General features: G+C 40.1%; 1 protein-coding gene and 1 long non-coding RNA gene across 3 annotated transcripts in view; one reads left to right on the forward strand and one right to left on the reverse strand.

Annotated features, from left to right (window-relative positions):
- The window catches only part of LOC145348893 (uncharacterized), a 64,412-nt gene that overhangs the window by 38,257 nt on the left and 7,293 nt on the right, over positions 1–18,862 (forward strand). The window lies entirely within an intron of this gene.
- The window catches only part of yap1 (Yes1 associated transcriptional regulator), a 122,612-nt gene that overhangs the window by 7,947 nt on the left and 95,803 nt on the right, over positions 1–18,862 (reverse strand). For both annotated transcript variants that reach the window (XM_080196937.1, XM_080196936.1), the window contains one exon: positions 10,230–10,417. In XM_080196937.1, coding sequence (XP_080053063.1) covers positions 10,230–10,417 — 188 coding nt within the window. The remainder of the gene's footprint in view (positions 1–10,229; positions 10,418–18,862) is intronic.

Below are 18,862 nucleotides of genomic sequence, written 5' to 3' on the forward strand. Positions count from 1 at the left end.
GTCAAAAGGCTGGAACTGATTTCCTGACTCAGGAATGCTGAAGGTAATGGTTAGATTAATGCTCAATAAATGTATTCGATCATGTGCTTCCTTTAGGTCAGCAGCCTGTCTCTGACAAGGAGACTGGGCTGGGTTAAGTTGCGATCAATGCAGTCATAACAGGGAATTCAATCCAGACCATTTCTGTATTGAATGCTGATGCTCCTCAGCTCATCCATATAACCTCTTCATCCAGTGAGCCATTGGGAAGGTGGTGGTGGAGTAGTGTTGTCGCTGGACTAGTAACCCAGAGACCAGGGGACCCTGGTTCAAATTCCGCCAAAGCAGATGGTGAAATTTGAATTCAATAAAAATCTCGAATTGAAAGTCTAATGATGACCATGAAATTACTGTCGGTTGTTGTAAAAACCCATCTGGTTCACTAATATCCTTTAGGGAAAGAAATCTGTCTTCCTTACCTGGTCTGGCCGACATGCGACTCCAGATCTGTAACAATGTGGTTGACTCTTAAACATCCTCAGGGATGGACAATAAATGCTGGCCCAGCCAGTGACGTCCACATCCCATGAATGAATTTAAAAAAAGCCTTAGTTGCTTCAACTAGATGTAATACAATTTATACCTCCTTGCTGCCAGCATCAAATTTATATTTTCTTTGTAGGAATATCCAAATTCATCAAAGTGACAAAGTGTGGATCACCTGCCTGGTAAAGTTTCTTATTTGCAAACTTCAAAGGCCTTCCCACATTAGGGACTCCCAGGAATGGAAGGAGTACCATAAGATCAAACATACCTTCCAAATGCAAAAGCACCCTTTCTATTGTGACCAAGTGATGCAGGAGAAAGAAAGATAATCCATCATAGTGGTGTCAACATATTAAACTGTAATGCTTTCTTCCCAGTCATATCTACTCATTACAGGCTGTAACAGAGATCAGTTCCAGTCACTCTCCATCGCCAACGGCAGAAGTTGCTGGCATTAACATCTCTGGACTTTTCCCAATTATTGACATTTCTAGGAAAGCTCCTGCAATCCAATCACAGGAAATCTTCCAAGAGAGCCCAAGAGTTAATACCAGACAGTCAGCTGGTCCAGATGGAGTTCCATCCAAACCTATCTGACTCTTCAGCTACAAGTTGACTATTCCATTCAGCAATGTCTTGAATACTTCTTTTGCTGAGGGAGTAGTTCCATGTCAATGGAAGCAAGCAATTGGTGTTCCAGTACCAAAAGTGACCCACTAGCAACATAGAGCAAATCATGCCCATGGTTAAAATTTAGGAGCAGTTTGTGACTAAATGGGTACCAACAGGCATCCCTAACTGATAGTCACATGTTTGGTAACTGGGCTGAAGATCAACAGCCTACTATCTGGTTGATGTAGAGAACTTCCTTGATAAAAATGCCATTAAGTTACTACAGTAGATTTTTTAAAGAGGTTTGACAAATTGTACTATTGAGTATCAATGAAATTGATAAAACTAAACCAATGCGAGATTCTTGTCCAACGGATTGCAAATTTTCTCACTGACCATTGTCAGATAGTATGCCATCTATCTAAAAGTGTCCAATCAACAGTTGTAATCAACAGGCACTCAAATAATCGCAATTCTTAATCCTCGTTGAAGATGCTCCTTTTTCTTATTCAAATGCTATAAACATGCGGGTAATATGACAGTTATGGAGTCTAGGTCACTGGGTGCGGTCAGTGAGGTTCAGGAGACCCGACGCTCTTAGTACATGGTGTGAAAATAGTAATTAACTGCAACTAAATGTAATAGAATATCTTTCAGAGCTATATTTTTGTTTTAAAATATGGAAGAACAGTATTATTTGAACACTATGATTTTTAAAAATGGTCGTGAGTTCATTGTGGACTGTCAACAAGCAGGCCTTTTCTAAGACACTACCAGGCCAGCACGGTAGTTGATGGGAAAAAGCTGTTTGTTTTGAAGTGCAATCATTATAGTTGATAAAAAACTGGAAATCACATTACAGAAACAAGCTTTAGGTTGGGCCTATTGTTCTTGAAATTAGTGCGCTTTGGTGAAACTAAGAAAGATTGCCCTAACTCACTCTTTGCCTACCTTGTCCGAAATTAGTGCGCTTTGGTGAAACTAAGAAAGATTGCCCTAACTCACTCTTTGCCTACCTTGTCCAAAATTCTGTGTAGGGTCAACAACCTGCAGCCAGACACTCCTTATCTGAGTACAGCTTGTCTGCATTTGGAATGACGCAAGGTTGAGACAAGAGTTGATCCAGTATCCTCCATAGCAAACCTCTGTTGCAGGGAACCTCCATACATCTACTGGGACTAGGCCATCTTCACATGAGTCCAGATTGACAGCATCAAAACCCTGCAGACTTTACCCTGTAATTTAGGGAAGTCTATCCTCTAAAGTCCATCTCTGCAAAGACCCTATCTGCTTATTGTGCACATGCATGTGCGCGCATACACATTGGGCAATTTTTAAAAAGGGACAGATAGTCATACTTAGTACTGTCTGTGCCAGTTCTTGCAACTTATTTCAACAAAGGAAGTTTAATAAAATCAATCATCCTAAGTTTATTGAAAAAAGCTTGGTTGAAGTTTATTTTATTCTGGGTTTAACAGCAGCAAAAGGTAAATCATTGCTGTCTGAATTAAATTTTTAAAATAATGGTGCAACCTGCAGAGTAGTGAGATTAGATAAACTGTGCAGTCTGCCCATCCCAGCCATAATGCCATTCAAGTAGACTTTGATAGATATGAGCACATGTTCCTTTACATAAAGTTAGACAATTATCTTCTCACAAGCCAACTTGAAGTAGGATGATATGTTAGTTTTTAATTTGTCATTTTAATTCCACATTATCCTTTTCAAGTTACTTTTAATGCGCTGCAAACATGTTTCTTGAATGTACCAAATTAAAAACAACTTCATTAACAATGAACAAGGTTAGGATAGTAAGTTGCACATTAAGGCTACCCACAGGCACGGAAATAAACTACATAACTGATGTCAAACTGTTCAGCCCAAGCCATCTTCAAACCAAAATCACTCCAACCTCACTCAGAATTTCAGTATGTACTCACTCAGTGTTCTAGGTCATTATCAACTTCTCCTAAATGCATAAGAAAACAGACTTTTCACTAAATACTCAGAAAACTAAGGTCTTCATTCAACTTCCTGCAATAATACAACTTTTCTCCCTGTCAAATAAAATCAACGACAAGATCCTGGAAAATGTGAGTCTTGAATGGCGGGGCAGGCTTGAAGGGCTAGATGGCCTACTCTTGCTCCTATTTCTTATGTTCTTATATGTTCTTATCCATATCTTAGAAATCTCTTCAAAGGCAGACAATGAAATTCCTCAACTCCATCTTGTCACTTAAACGTTCAGCCAACTGAAGAAAAGTATGTTTCAGCATCAAGACCTCAAACCTGAAGCCAAGGTCAATCTCAGAGTCCACTGAACCAGAGTGAAATCAAGTCATCCTTGATCTAAAGGGACTGCCTCAGACAGAAGATTGGAGAAGGCTGGGGATCTGGTTCACCTCAGCGGTCATGTTAGCCCTAATCTTGTCTCACTATATTGAGATGATTTTTATTTAATTAGGGAATAAAATGTCACGGTTTGCCAAACTTCTCACTGCTGTCTCATCAGCAGGTAGCGAAGTTTACAACAAAAGAGACTATCGTAGTCAAACCGGTTATCAGATGCAATTTAGTGGCATCTTGAAGGGAATTGCTTGATAGGGCAGACGCAACACGGTTTCATTAAAGGGAAGTCGTGTCTGACAAATTTACTGGAGTTCTATGAGGATGTGTCTAGGGCGGTGGATAGAGGAGAGCCGGTGGATGTGGTCTTTCTGGATTTTCAGAAGGCGTTTGACAAGGTACCTCACAAGAGGTTATTGCAGAAGGTCAGGAGACATGGAGTTGGGGGTAGGGTGTTAGCGTGGATAGAGGATTGGTTGTCAAATAGGAGGCAGAGAGTGGGGGTCAATGGGTGCTATTCGGATTGGCGGTTGGTGACTAGTGGGGTGCCCCAGGGGTCGGTGCTGGGGCCTCAGCTATTTACCATTTATATAGATGATCTGGAGGAGGGAACCGAGTGCAGGGTGTCGAAATTTGCTGATGACACCAAGATTGGGGGAAAGGCAAATTGTGCGGAGGGTGTGGAGAGTCTGCAGAAGGATCTAGATAGGCTGGGCAAATGGGCCAGGAAATGGCAAATGGAATTTAATGTTGGCAAGTGTGAGGTGGTCCACTTTGGTAGGAAGAATGGTAGGAAGGACTATTACTTACGTGGCGAAAAACTGCAGCAGGGACCTCGGGGTCCTTGTGCATGAGTCGCAAAAACTCAGCTTGCAGGTGCAGCAGGTGGTCAGGAAGGCGAATGGGATGCTGGCCTTCATAGCGAGGGGGATTGAATATAAAAGTAGGGAGGTCTTGCTGCAGCTGTATAGGGCATTGGTGAGGCCGCAGCTGGAGTACTGTGTGCAGTTTTGGGCGCCACACCTGCGCAAGGATATTTTGGCCCTGGAGGGAGTGCAGAGGAGGTTTACTAGGCTGATACCGGAGTTGAGGGGATTGAGCTATGAGGAGAGGCTGAATAAACTAGGCTTGTACTCGTTAGAGTTTAGAAGAATGAGGGGAGATCTCATTGAGACGTATAAGATGATGAATGGGATGGATAGGATAGAGGTGGAGAGACTCTTCCCGCTCAAAAAAGACAGTAGGACTAGGGGGCACAGCCTCAAGATAAAGGGGAGGCGGTTTAGAACGGAGTTGAGGAGGAACTTCTTCACTCAAAGGGTGGTGAATCTCTGGAATTCTCTGCCCGTTGAAGTGATGGAGGCTGCCTCGCTAAATATTTTTAAGAAGCGGGTTGATGGGTTCTTGATAAGAGAGGGGATTAAGGGTTATGGGGAGAGGGCGGGAAAGTGGAACTGAGCCACAACAGATCAGCCATGATCTTATTGAATGGCGGGGCAGGCTCGAAGGGCTAGATGGCCTACTCCTGCTCCTATTTCTTATGTTCTTAGTGAGGTTAAATATTTTGGGAGGAATAAAAACAAAGGTTGCAAACAAACAACTGAAAGAGAGAAATTCAATGCGAGTTTTTAAAATGGCCAAAAAAAAAGAATTTTCTCTCGATATGGAATCATTGACATGTGGAGCTTGGAATTTTTTGTTGCAAGTAGTTGTTCAACAAGAAGCCAATGCATCTTTCTGACAGAAGGTTCAATTGATATTTCCAAATGGGGAAAATACAATGCTGTAGGAATTCATTTTGGAATACATGAGCAAAACATCAGCATAAAGATGATGGACAAAACAGTCTCCCTTTCTGTACTGCAAGCCTCTTTGGTTTTACAATTTCAAATCTTATATTATGTACCTGTTGAATGTTTTCCTTTGCTGGAGTGAGACAGGAGAGATGTGGAGATGCTGGCATTGGACTGGGGTAAACACAGCAAGAAGTCTTGCAACCCCAGGTTTAAGTCCAATTTGTTTACTTGGTAGCAAAAGCCACTAGTTTTGGGCCTCTGACCCTTTGTCAGGTGAGTGAAGAGTTCTGATCACAAACAGGGGATGTAAAGACACACTCAGTTTATAGAATGCAGATCAGAATGTGAGTTTTTACAGCTAATCAAGTCTTAAAGGTGCAGACAATGTGAGTGGAGATAGCATTAAGCATAGGTTAAAGAGGTATGTACTGTCTCCAGACAGGACAATAATTGAGATGTTGCAAGCCCAGGCAAGTCATGGGGTTACAAACAGTGTGACATGAACCCAAGATCCTGGTTGAGGCCATCCTCATGTGTGAAACTCAGCTATCAATTTCTGCTCAGCGACTCTGCGCTGTTGTGTCATGAAGGCTGCCTTGGAGAGCGCTTACCCGAAGATCGAGGCCAGATGCCCATGACCGCTGAGGTGTTCGCCAACAGGAACAGTCTTGCCTGGTGACTGTCGAGCGGTCACGGGCATTCGGCCTCTGATCTTCGGGTAAGCGTTCTCTAAGGCGGCCTTTACAACACACAACAGCACAGAGTCACTGAGCAGAAACTGATAGCCAAGTTCTGCACACAAGGATGGCGTCAACCAGGATCTTCGGTTCATGTCACACTATTTGTAACGCCCATAATTTGCCTGGGCTTGCAACATCTCACTTACTGTCCTGTCTGGAAGCAATACACATCTCTTTAACCTATGCTTAATGTTATCTCCACTCACATTGTCTGCACCTTTAAGACTTGATTAGCTGTAAAAACTCGCATTCTAACCAGTATTCTGTAAACTAAGTGTGTGTCTTTACATCCCCCGTTTGTGATCAGAACTCTCCACTCACCTGACGAAGAATCAGAGGCTCAAAAGCTAGCGGCTTTTGCTACCAAATAAACCTGTTGGACTTTAACCTGGTGTTGTGAGACTTCTTACCACGAAACAGGAGGAAAAAAAGAGGGAGACAAAACTGTTTTCTTTCTCTGAGATGCTGCTCTGAAAGTTAAAAGGGCTTCCAGTAGAACAGCACTGAAGTTTTATTAGAAATGTATTATGTTTTTTTAATAAGCATCTCCAATTCTGCTAAAATAGTAAAACTTTCGGAAGATAGGGAGCCAGTGAAAAATCAACTGCATTATGCACTATCATATGCATCACCATTTAGTTATGGGTTCACCTTCTAGAATCCAGGCTTTTAGATTGTGTTGAAATGGGTGTAACTGCATCAGCAAAAAAAAAACTGATGTTCTTTGCTCCATCATCTTGAGCATGATCAAAATTCATTCAGAGACACAAGCTGGTTGTGTACCAAAGAAGTAATAATAAAGCGGAACAAGTTTCATTTCCCAATCCTCTTGTGAGATCCTGGGAAGTCACAAACTATCCTCTGATGAATCATTCAGCTGGCTGCACTTCATAGGAGCCTGACTGATTCATTCATGGTTAAATGGCCTGCCAACAGAGCAGTCAAATTTTACCCTATCTCAACACATGAACTTCCATTTGAATTTTCCAATAGGTCTTGTAGCATAGCAGTTTGGTACTGGATTACCAAACTGGGGGTTAAGAGTTCAAACTCTACCAATCAATCCTGTAATAAAATTACGATGTCATGAGAATCCAGCAAATGTAACCTGTCAGCCCTGAGTGGTCGGTCAAGTTCAACAGGGTAAGACAGATTATCCACAGTGGACAAATTTGTTAATGGGTAAAACAAAAGATGTGTGTTAAAAAAAGGAAACTGGTGCAGGACCAATTTATATCTGGATGGTCAAGAACCGTACTTGCCAAAAGAGCAGCCATGAATAACTAACGTGAGGCAAGGAAAAAGACAAAAAATAAAAGCATACAATAATAGAAATGAAACACAGATCCAAACAACAGTAAAATGTGATGAAACAGAAAGCAAGAATTTCAAAAAGGTATATGGAAAGAAACTTTCAAGGGATGATGACACAGTGGTTAGCACTAATGCCTCACAGCCAGGGACCCGAGTTCAATTCCAGCCTTGGGTGACAGTCTGTTGGAGTTTGCACATTTTCCCTGTGCGCGCGTGTGCACGTACTCCAGTTTCCTCCCACAGTCCAAAGATGTGTAGGTTAGGTGGATTGGCCATGCTAAATTGCCCGTTAGTGTCCCAAGATTTTTAGGTTCGGAGAATTAGCAGGGTAGATGCATGGGGTCACGGGGATAGGGTAGGAAGTGGTCTGGGTAAGATTCTCTGTCAAGGAGTTGGTGCAGATGTGATAGATCGAATAGAATCCCTTCAGTGCAGAAGGAGGCTATGATATCAAAATCACCCCCCAATTTTATTTTTAAAAGTTATGTGAAAAAATATGGTGGTTACTATAGGTCCCTTAAAAGCTGATACTGGTGATGTCAAAATAAGTGTTAAAATTGTGTTAAAAATGATTATTTTCTCTGGATTTGGAGTCAAATACATGGGGTCAAGAATTTTTTTTTAAAACCGAGACTACTGGAGCTTGGAATCTTTTGCTGCAAGAACTGTTCAATGAGAGCCCAGTGCATCTTTTGGAGGGAAGGTTCAATTCATATTTCAAGACTGATTGAACAATTACTTGGTGCTACTATTTATAATAAAAAGGATGGCATTCCAGATATCCCAAGAAAACAATAACTGCATCAAGGATGGGTCAACTATCAACAAATTGATGCCTTTTCTTCATTACTATAAAGATTAACAAATCTGGAGGACCAGATGATTTGCCTTTCCACCATTTTAAAGCCAAAGCATTGCAGACACTCCAATATGTTCTTTCAAAGTTATCTCAATCATTTATTTAAAGTGGAAAAAAGCAGAGCAGGACGCAATAGATGAAAAAAAACACCCAGGATTTACAGGCCACAGTTATTGGGAAATTGCTACAGCCTATAATTAAAGGATCACCTTAAAAAAATTGTGATCGGAGAGATTAACCAGATTAACTTTTTTCTGAAGAGGTGATTAAAGTAGTTACAAGGAAACGCTTAGGAATGTAATTTTTATAGACTTCAGAAAACATTTGATACAGTTACTCATAAGGGGGTGTTAGCAAAAGTTGCATTCATGGAACTGAGGGCAAATTATTGGTTAACGAATTATTATGATGTGGAGATGCTGGCGTTGGACAGGGTTAAGCACAGTAAGAAGTCTCACAACACCAGGTTAAAGTCCCAAAGGTTTATTTGGCAGCACAAGACTCACATTCCAATCATTATCTTGTAAATTGAGTTTGTGTCTGTATATGCCCTGTTTGTGAACGCAAGTTCACACCCACCTGATGAAGGATCAGGGCTTCAAAAGCTTGTGCTGCCAAATAAACCTGTTGGACTTTAACCTGGTGTTATGAGACTTCTTATTGTAACGAATTGTTGACAGAATAAGGATAGTGCGCAAGTACTTTAATTGACAGGATGTGACTAGTGGCAACCCACAGGAACTGTGTTAGGGTCTGAAGAACTCATTTTTTTAAAAAAAAATTAGACAATGGGATAGCGAACACATACAAATTTACTAAAGACATTGATGGGCAGCATTACATACAGTGGAGGTGGAAGCATAACATTATAAAGGTAATAGATTAATGTAATCTCTCCTGCTATTCTTATATTGTGCATCAATATCCACACTCTGCCAAAATTTAAGATCAAGTGAATGAAATCTATTTGCCACAATTGTACGCAATGCAAGCACGAGAGGTCATCCACTTTGGGTCTAAAAATGATTAAATCAGAGTACTTTCCAAATGTAAAAAGTCTGACAACACCAGGTTTAAGTCCAACCGATTTATTTGATAGTAAACTCACAAGCTTTCAGGGTTTCCGAAAGCTTGTGAGTATACTATCAAATAAATCGGTTGGACTTAAACCTGGTGTTGTCAGACTTTTTACTGTGTTTACCCCAGTCCAACGCCGGCATATCCATTTCTTTCCAAATGTCACAGACAAGTAAGGAAAATAATCAAGAAGACTTATAGATGTTACAGGATGTTAGAAACTGTCCTCAGCTGGATGGTTGGACCACACCTGGAATGCTACAATTAAAATTGAAAATGTTGCAAATACTCAGCAGTTCTGGCACCATCTATAGTGAAAAAAAATTAAGGTTTCATGATAACTCTTCATCAGAAGTGGAGTACTAAGTTCTCGGAAGTAGATTGGATGGGGGATATGTTAGTCTTAGGAAATGGAATACACATTTACTGGAATGATACCGAGGCCTCAAGGGTAAATTATGAGGAAAGATTACACAAATTATGATTGCATTCCCTGGAGCTTAGAAAATTAAGGTTGATTTGATCAAAAGTTTAAGATATTTATGAGGAAACAAATCAGACCGATAAGCTACTTCTACTGGTTAGAGAACCTAGGATCAAGGCTGTAAGCCTAAAAATTAGAGGCAGGCTTTTGGGGAGTGAAGTTCATATGTAGAAAGAATGGAAGTCTAGAATGCTCTTCCACAAACCAGTCAATGGGTCAAACTCAGATTGACTAAACCAACAACATCGAAGGGATATGGCGGAGGGGAGACAGCAGGCATATGGAATTAGATCATATTGATTTCATTCAATGGTAGATCAAGTTTGAGGGGCTCCTGTTCCTATGGTCATATCTGATTCACTGTGCTGAACAGAGCATACATTGCAAAAATAATTGCTTGTAAAGTTAGTTTTGTTTTCTAAAGTCAATGGCTACAGTAAATGTGTTAGTTTACTCGTGTCAACTCAGGCGCTCACCTGTCGTAGGAGCTCTTGATGTTTCAGTCGAAGTCTCTCTTTCTCAAACTGGAGCTGCTGGAGCCTCATTTGCTGCTGTGTGTTGGAGCCTGAGATTGCTCCTCCTTGTGGACTGTGAGGACTATGAGGACCTACCGATGGAGGTGGCTTGACAGGAGCACTTTGAGTCAGTCTTTGTTGGTCCATTGCTGTTGTCAAAAAAAGAGACCATATTGTATTATTCAAACAAATTCAGATCTTACTAAAACATGATATTCTAGGCTATATCTGGGATTTTAGTATATTGCTAGCAATGCTGGAGAGTCTTGCCAGTGGTTCAAATTTAAACCAAATGCAAATATTTCCCAGAAATGCCAAAAAAATTCTAAAAAGCTTTGGACTCTACTCAAACATCTCAACAATTCATACAGCTCTGAATATCCTAGAATATCTGGGTTTCAATATTGCAATTGGCATGCAAAATACCCACAAGTTCTTAGACAAATCCACTCACTGTCAAAAAATCAACCTCAATTAAAAGCTTTGGATGTGTCCTAGGCTCAGGTAATACCAGATATAGTCAGAGTCCATCATGAGCTGCATGCCAGTCTGGTAAATCTTCATCATATTAAAATTTGGTATCAAATATTTCAGTGTTGTGCAAATATGGATTTTCAAGAGCAGTGGACATGTGTCTCAAGTGTCCTCAAGGTTCTATATACTGTATTTCTGAATTTATTATTTGCAAGTGTATTACTATAAAACTTGAGATACCTTGACAACATTTACAGGGACACAGTATGTAAGAAAATAATTCCAAAGCAAGTACATTCAAATTTAAAACAGGAAAATATATTAGAGATTTTTCAGCATGTGTTTGGACTAAGCGCTACCAAATACTACCTAGCAGTATTCTTAAGAAATATTGGAACAAAATGTAATGCAATAGTTTATGCAGTTTTGTACTTTAGTCCTTTGTAGAGTGACATCATCACATAATTCTAACTGAAGACATAACTCTGACCTTTTACTTTAAGATACTAGCTAACCTTACTATGTACTGCTAGTACTTTTTAGATTTTTCAACAAAATGTGTACTAATTGGATTTTGGATGCCTAGTTTTAGATCTGCCTGGTAAAGTGTAACCTGTTATTAAAGACTGGTTCTCTTGTTAACGATCAGAAAAAAATGCCAGTTTCTATTCAACTTAATAGCAATAAAACAAGAGATAGACCAGTTGTATCAATCAATAATCTGAATAGTTATTACTTCAATTAAGTAAAATGAAATTGCACTGAAGTTGGCTAACTCATATGAACCTGCACCTGGTACTTATTTTCCCTGACTTTCTGTATTTTCACAACCTTACAGCAATTTCAGCTAGGCTCTTGTAATCCCATTTTTCACATTAATGGAGGGACAAATTAATCATTAATCTAGCTCCTGTTTGCCTCTTTAGTTACCATAATCCTGCACTAAAGTTCAAAACTTCCCATTGTACTTCCAAATTAGACCCATGAATAATCAATAGAACATTAAGCAGCAGGATCATCTGAAAAGTCATGGCAGCAACCAGCCTAAAGCCCCTCATTCTGAGCAATGGCATTGGCTGTTTAGGACCCTTTCAAGGGCCTTACTCACAATGTAACCATATTTTATTCAACTCGCTAAAAATATATATGTGGAATTTAAAATTAAATAGAAAATACAATCATTTTGGCCATTCAGCCCCTTGTGCCTGCTCCACCAATAAGATCATGGCTGATCAGTTTGTTTTGAATTCCACATATCCATCCAGTCCCAATAACTTCAGATTCCCCTGACCAACAAGAATCAATATCTTGAAAATACTCAATGGTCCCACTTCCATTGTGTTCTGAGGCAGAGTGTTTCAAAGTCTCACAACCCTCAAAATATTTCTCCTAATCTCTGTCCTGAAAAGGGGCCATCCTTAAAACGGCCCCAAGTTCTGGACTCACCCACAAGGGAAAACATCCTTTCCACATCCTCCACGTGTCAGTCACCCCTCACTGTTCTGAACTCCAATCTATCTAATTGCCTACTCATCCATCAGTCTCGTAAACATCTTCTGAACCACTTCCAGTACATTTTCATCCTTCCTTAAATAAAGAGACCAAAACTGCACCAGTATTCATGTTTTCTCACTAATGCCCTGTACAACTGAAACTCAAACTTCTTACAGTTCTGGAGAAGGATCATATGGACTTGAAACTGGGATGTTGAATTTTTCCAGCATTTCCTGTTTTTATTTCAGATTTCCAGCATCCACAGTATTTTGCTTTTATTTATCATCACTTTTATGTTCCATTCCTCTCCCAATAAATGATAACATTTGATTAGCCTTCTTAATTTCTTGTTGCGCCCGCAACAATTATATGTGAAACATATAATTTATCAAATCTACGGGTCATTCAATCAATTTTGAAAGAGTCATTTAATCCTTTATGATTGGCTTAGAAAAAGTAATTGAGACTATACTTTGTGGCTACTATTTCTTACTTTCCTGCTGGCTGACAATTTATGAATTGTGTTGTTTATAATTTGGAAATCAGTATAATCATGTCAAAAGCCCAAGATGCGGAGATGCCGGCGTTGGAGGGGGATAAACACAGTAAGAAGTCTGACAACACCAGGTTTAAGTCCAACCGATTCATTTGATAGTAAACTCACAAGCTTTTGAGGTTCCCCTCTTCATCAGGTGAATGAAGAGTTCTGGCCAGATTACTGAAACTGTCTGTGCTTTATACGCTCTGTCTGAGGCCAGAACTCTTCATTCACCTGACAAAGAGGGGAACCTCGAAAGGTTGTGAGTTTACTGTCAAATAAATTGGTTGGACTTGGACCTGGTGTTGTCAGACTTCTTACCATGTAAAAGCCCTAGAATCAGAGTGTTACTGTTGACCTTCTGCGAAGGGCCACGTGAAAAGTTATTCAGATTACACCCAGAGCCATTTGATTTGTGTCTTTGCTGTGACTAATAAACATCAGCATCAATGTAGTTGTGTATATGCAAAGTAATTGACTGGAGCTACTTAAAATCCAGTGCCAGTGAGCAACATTCTTGGTTTAACTTTTTCATGGAATCATAGAATACCTACAGTGTAGAAGGTCTATTTGGCTCATCAAGTCCGCACCAATTCTCCGACATTGCATCCCACGTAGGCCCAATCCCAAATGTAGTTACTTCACTAACTTATACACTCAGGGACAATTTAGCGTGACCAATCAACCTAACCTGCACAACTCTGAACTGTGGGAGGAAACCCACACAGACATGGGGAGAACGTGCAAACAGCCAGTTACCCAAGGCTGGAATTGAACTCAGGTCCCTGGTGCTGAGGCAACAGTGCTAACCACTGTGCCACCATGCGGTTTGAACAACAGTTGGTTTTCAGCATCCAATGTTAACAAACACGCCCAGATATAACACCAGTGCTGCCAGATGCACATTAAAGCTTGTGCAATACCAACAAACCTCTCTCTTCAACAACAATGTTCCAGGACTAAATACTTCCACTTACCATACCAGCAATTTTGCTCAGAAAATGCAAGCAGTTATTCACTATCATTGCTAATGAATCAATAGTTTGTTGCAGAAAGATGGATATGGAAAAACCACCATAGCTTAGCAGAATTTAGTGATTTCACAGTCAGCAATTCATGCCATTTAATTCATTTACAGCTAAGAATAGATTCCCATGTGTAATTTTTAAACAACTTCAATTTTGCTAAGGGAATATGCTAGAAAAAGCAGCCTTAGCCAAGTGAAGAGCAAAGACCACACTTCCTAATGCTGTTATACACAGTAGTTGACAACACACCCAGCACGCACAATGTATTGAAAATACTGGCCTAGGAACAAAAGGTTTGCACACCTAATAGTCCAGATGAGAATAACAAACATCAAACAGACTTGTATTTATATAACACTTTTTACAATCTTCCCAGAGTGCTTTATAGCCAATTAAGTAATCACTGTAATGCAGGAAACAGAACATGTGTGTGCACAGCAAGGTCCCACAAACTGCAATGAAATAAATACAGCAAGATGTCTCACAACACCAGGTTAAAGTCCAACAGGTTTATTTGGTAGCACAAGCCACTAGCTTTTGGAATGCTGCCCCTTCATCAGGTGAGAGGTGAGATAAAGTGCAACGCAAGCTTAAGGATCACCACTTCATCTTTCAATCTGGCACTTCACAGCCTTCCAGATTTCAACAAATTTTACATCATAACACTCTGTTCTTTACAGACAACCACTGTCAATGATCCTGCTTTTCCCATTTACACCACCACCGGCTCAAAGGGGGAGCAAGTGGATATTGTCAATTTTTTGAATCGCTGGAGTTATTATTTTTACGTAGTTTACTGGTCTTTGCTTTATTCCATGATTTAAACTGTTGGTGGAATCTTAACAACCAGCGAAATAATGACTGCCAACAGCTGAAAGTAAACCTACAACTGCGTACTTTTTAAACTTAACAGAGCAATGGCCTTTCTTGGATTTCACTCAAGATTTTGCTTTGATCTTTGTGCTGTGCGAGCACAAATTATGCATGTATATCAGTCCCTCAAAAAATGTGTGTAAACGTCAACTTCGCTAAAAATTCAGCCATTATGCAATTCTTTATGGTAGTTGAAAGCCAACATGGCACAGAAGAAAGGCATGTTTGATTAACTTGGATGAGAGTTCTTTAATGAAGTAACGAAGAGGGCCGATGAAGGTAAAGCAGTTGATGTATGCCTCCGTTTTCAAAAAGCACTTGATAAACACCACAACAGATTTGTTAGTTTATGTGATTAAAGGGTTGCATGGATACAAAACTGGCCAAAGAACAGAAAGCAGAGATAGGTAAACAGTTCATTTTCAAACTAGTGGTGTCACTTGGGTTGGTGTTGAGACCATTGCCCTTTTTGATAAGTATTAATATTCTGGACATGGGTAGAAAAGGCAACATTTTGAAGTTTGTGATGGACTCTACACTCTGAAATTTAGTAAACAGAGAGAAAAACTTTGGGGAGGTCAGAGAGACCAATAATGGGTAGACACATGACAAATGAAATTTGGTTCTGACAAGCGTGACATCAATAGCTTTGGTAGTAAGAATGAGGAGAGGCAATACAAATTAATGATGTAATTTAAAAGAAATGCTAGGACAAGAGCGCGCTGGGGTGTTCCTGCTCAAATCTTTGACAGTGATAGGACAATAAAAAAACGTTAAAAATAAAGGATTTTTGGCTTTAAATATAGAAGCAGCATGTACAAAGCAAGGAAGTTATAATAAATCCTTTTAAAACATTGGTTATGGTTCACTAAGAGTATTTTGCCTGACTCTGGGCACTAGTGGATGGACATCAAGGGCCTGAGAAAGAATGCAGAGGAGATCAACTAAATGGTATCAGGAATGTTAAATTAGGTGGACAGATTAAAGAAGCCAGCCAGGTAGGCTGAGAATATGGTTGAAAACTAGGTTTGTAAATAGAAGCAGGGTACGAAAGTAAGGAAGCTGTTGTAAACCTTTATAAAACATGCTCAACATGAACTGGAATATTACATCAAATTCTGAGTACTAGACTTTAGGAAGGGTATGAAAGCATTAGAGAGAGTGCACAAAAGATTTACTGGACTTGCTCATTGGAGAAGCTGAGGCTATTCTTCTCATAAAAGATTGAGAGAAGATTTGGTAGAGGTGTTCAAAATCATGAGAAGTCTGGACAACTGGGGACAAACTGTTCCCTGTGGATGAAGCCCACCCTCAATGAGATTAATCTGATTGAAAATTATGTTGCAAGCGTCCGAAGTTGCAGAATACACCCATCATTTTGAGATTGTTTTTCACTGGTATGTGGTGCACCAACACTTGTTGATTCTTAAATTCTCATCATGTTGCAATCCCTCCTTGGCCTCAGCCTTTCCTCCTCCAGTTCAATAGCAAGTGCTCTTAACCTAAGAGATGTGAACACCACCAGTTGTTTTGAAAGCAATATGCTTGCAATTGTGCCTCAGCTGATCATTGTGTGCCAGCCTTTAATGAATGGGTAAAATTAAACATCGCAGATTACAGAATTCTACAGCACACAAGATCAAATTACACATTCCAACAAAACATATGGTGCATCTGGCCTCCAAGGAAACTAATCAAAAATTTAGTCCAACCTTGTGCTGCAAATAATTGAGCCTTTGAGACTTAGCTCTAACGGTCTTCTCACAAATAATGTACTTTATTCACTGTCATTTCAATTGATTACGTCCATCATTAATTAATTAGTCACAGCTCCTGATTGTTCCATCCTGAGCTATAATAAGCAGGCCATTACCTCTGGCCTATAGTAATAATCCCACCTACTATTTACTGCTTCATCCATGACATCCTTTGTTTCTCTGTAATCATGTGGCTGACCTTTATCTGGCAGTAGGGTAATTACTCTGGACTGCTTCATTCCTGTTGCATTAAATGACCATTTCCAAGCTGTAGACCTAATGTAGGGAGGAGCTGTACAATAAATGGCAGAACCATCAGGAGTATAGACACAGAGAGGGACCTGGGTGTGCAAGTCCACAGATCCCTAAAGGTGGCAGCACAGATGGAGAGGGTGAAGAAGGCATATATGCTTGCCTTTATTGGACAGGGCACAGAGTATAAAAGTTGGCATATGATATTGCAGCTATATAGCACGTTGGTTAGGCCACATTTGGAATACTGCATCCAATTCTGGTCACCACACTACCAGAAGAACGTGGAGGCTTTGGAGAGAGTACAGAAAATGTTTACCAGGATGTTGCCTGGTATGGAGGGTCTTAGATATGAGAAGAGATTGGGCAAACTGGGGTTGTTCTCCATGGAAAGATGGAGGATGAGGGGTGACCTAATAGGAGATGTGTAAAATTGTGAAGGGCATAGATAGGGTGAAAAATGGGAAGCTTTTTCCCAGGTCAGAGGTGATGAACACAAGGGGTCACAAGTTCAAGGTTAAGGGGGCAAGGTCCAACACAGATGTCAGGGGGATGTATTTTACAGAGGGTGTGGGGGCCTGGATTGCGCTGCCAAGCAAGGTGGTTGAGGTGGACACACTGGGATTGTTTAAGACATCTAAATAGCCGCATGAACAGACTGGGAATAGAGGAATACAAACGAATGGTCTAGTTGGGCGGATGAGCAGCGCAGGCTTGGAGGGCCGAAGGGCCTGTTCCGCTGCTGCACTGTTCTTTTGTTCTCTTTGTTCTTTTTAGCACAATTCACAAAGCCAAAGACTGTAGAACAAAAGGAGCTAACAGTGGCGACCTAAGTCCTGAATCAGCATCAACAACTTCCTCATTAAATAAAAAGCCCATTTTACAAAACAGTCAAAGTTCTGCTCCACAGTGAGATGCATTACTTTATTACTACCTTCAAAAAGAGCCATTTAGATTTATAGCTATGTTCTGGTCACCTCACAGAAGAATTTTTCCCATAGACACAAATTAAACCAAACAGCAGCCGTCTCAGAATTTCCTCATTGCACAATATATTGCATGGTGCAATGTCTTAATTGTGCTTTACTGGATGATTTACGAAGCCCAATTAATAGATTAAATCCAGATTTAGACTCACTTCAAATCCCAGAGTATGTCCTCTGCTGACTGAGCTATTGTAAATCTTTTATAATCCCGCAAAGGATATTAAACATCGCACATTACAGAAACATGTTTGATACACTGGAAGTATACTGGCTAACGTATCGGTGAGATTCTGGTTCAAACAAGTTTTCTTTTGCTGCAGAGATTACTGAGCAATTTTGCACCATTATAGGCTAGTTGTCAGTCAGTAGACAAGAGAGGCTTGAAAATAGAAGAAAAATCAATAAGAACCCAGAAAAGGATTTATGTAACACTGGCTCCTGTCAATGCAAAATGGCCATGCGAGATGGCTACTGATACCCACCGGCACATGTGCACTTGTCTGCCCAGGCACAGAAAACAAATGACACTGTTGATCAAAGACACTGTACTAACAAAAAAAACTTGTGATAGAGGGGAGGGGAATATTAAAACAGTGAAACTTTGGTTTCCCTTCCTGATTACTGAATTAGCCATTCAGCTCTTCAATGAGATCATAGACTATCTGCATCAATCATCACCTACCATGACTCCAATATACTTAGTTAGCAAAACATATTAATTACAGATTTTGAAATATTAATTAAGCTAGCATCTACAACAAAACCTTGTGTATTTAAATAGTGTCTTTAATGTCATGAAACATCCCAAGGCTTCTTATAAGAGCATTAACAAAATACAACATCAAAATAGGAGCTTAGAGAGCCAGAGGCAATGGCCAAAACACAGGTGGGAATAATCAGGAGCTGGTGACTAATTAATGATGGACCTAATCTAATTGATTTACAGTGAATAAAGATATTGTTAGGTGACCCAAGCTGTGTTAGAAATAGCTTTAAGCAGTGTCTTAGAGGAAGAAAGTATGGTGGAGAGATGTAGAGAAGTCTTGCAGATTAGGGCCAAGGTAAGGCATGGACAAAAACTCAAGCAGCTGGAATTAAAATGCAGAAATCTCAGAAGTTTGTGGGGTGGAGGAGATTACTGAAGGGCAAGGCCATGGAAGGAGCTGAAAATAAGGACAAGAATTTTAAATTC

This window comes from Carcharhinus amblyrhynchos, chromosome 10 (assembly GCF_965287045.1).
Source record: "Carcharhinus amblyrhynchos chromosome 10, sCarAmb.v2.hapA, whole genome shotgun sequence".
Lineage (NCBI taxonomy): Eukaryota > Metazoa > Chordata > Chondrichthyes > Carcharhiniformes > Carcharhinidae > Carcharhinus > Carcharhinus amblyrhynchos.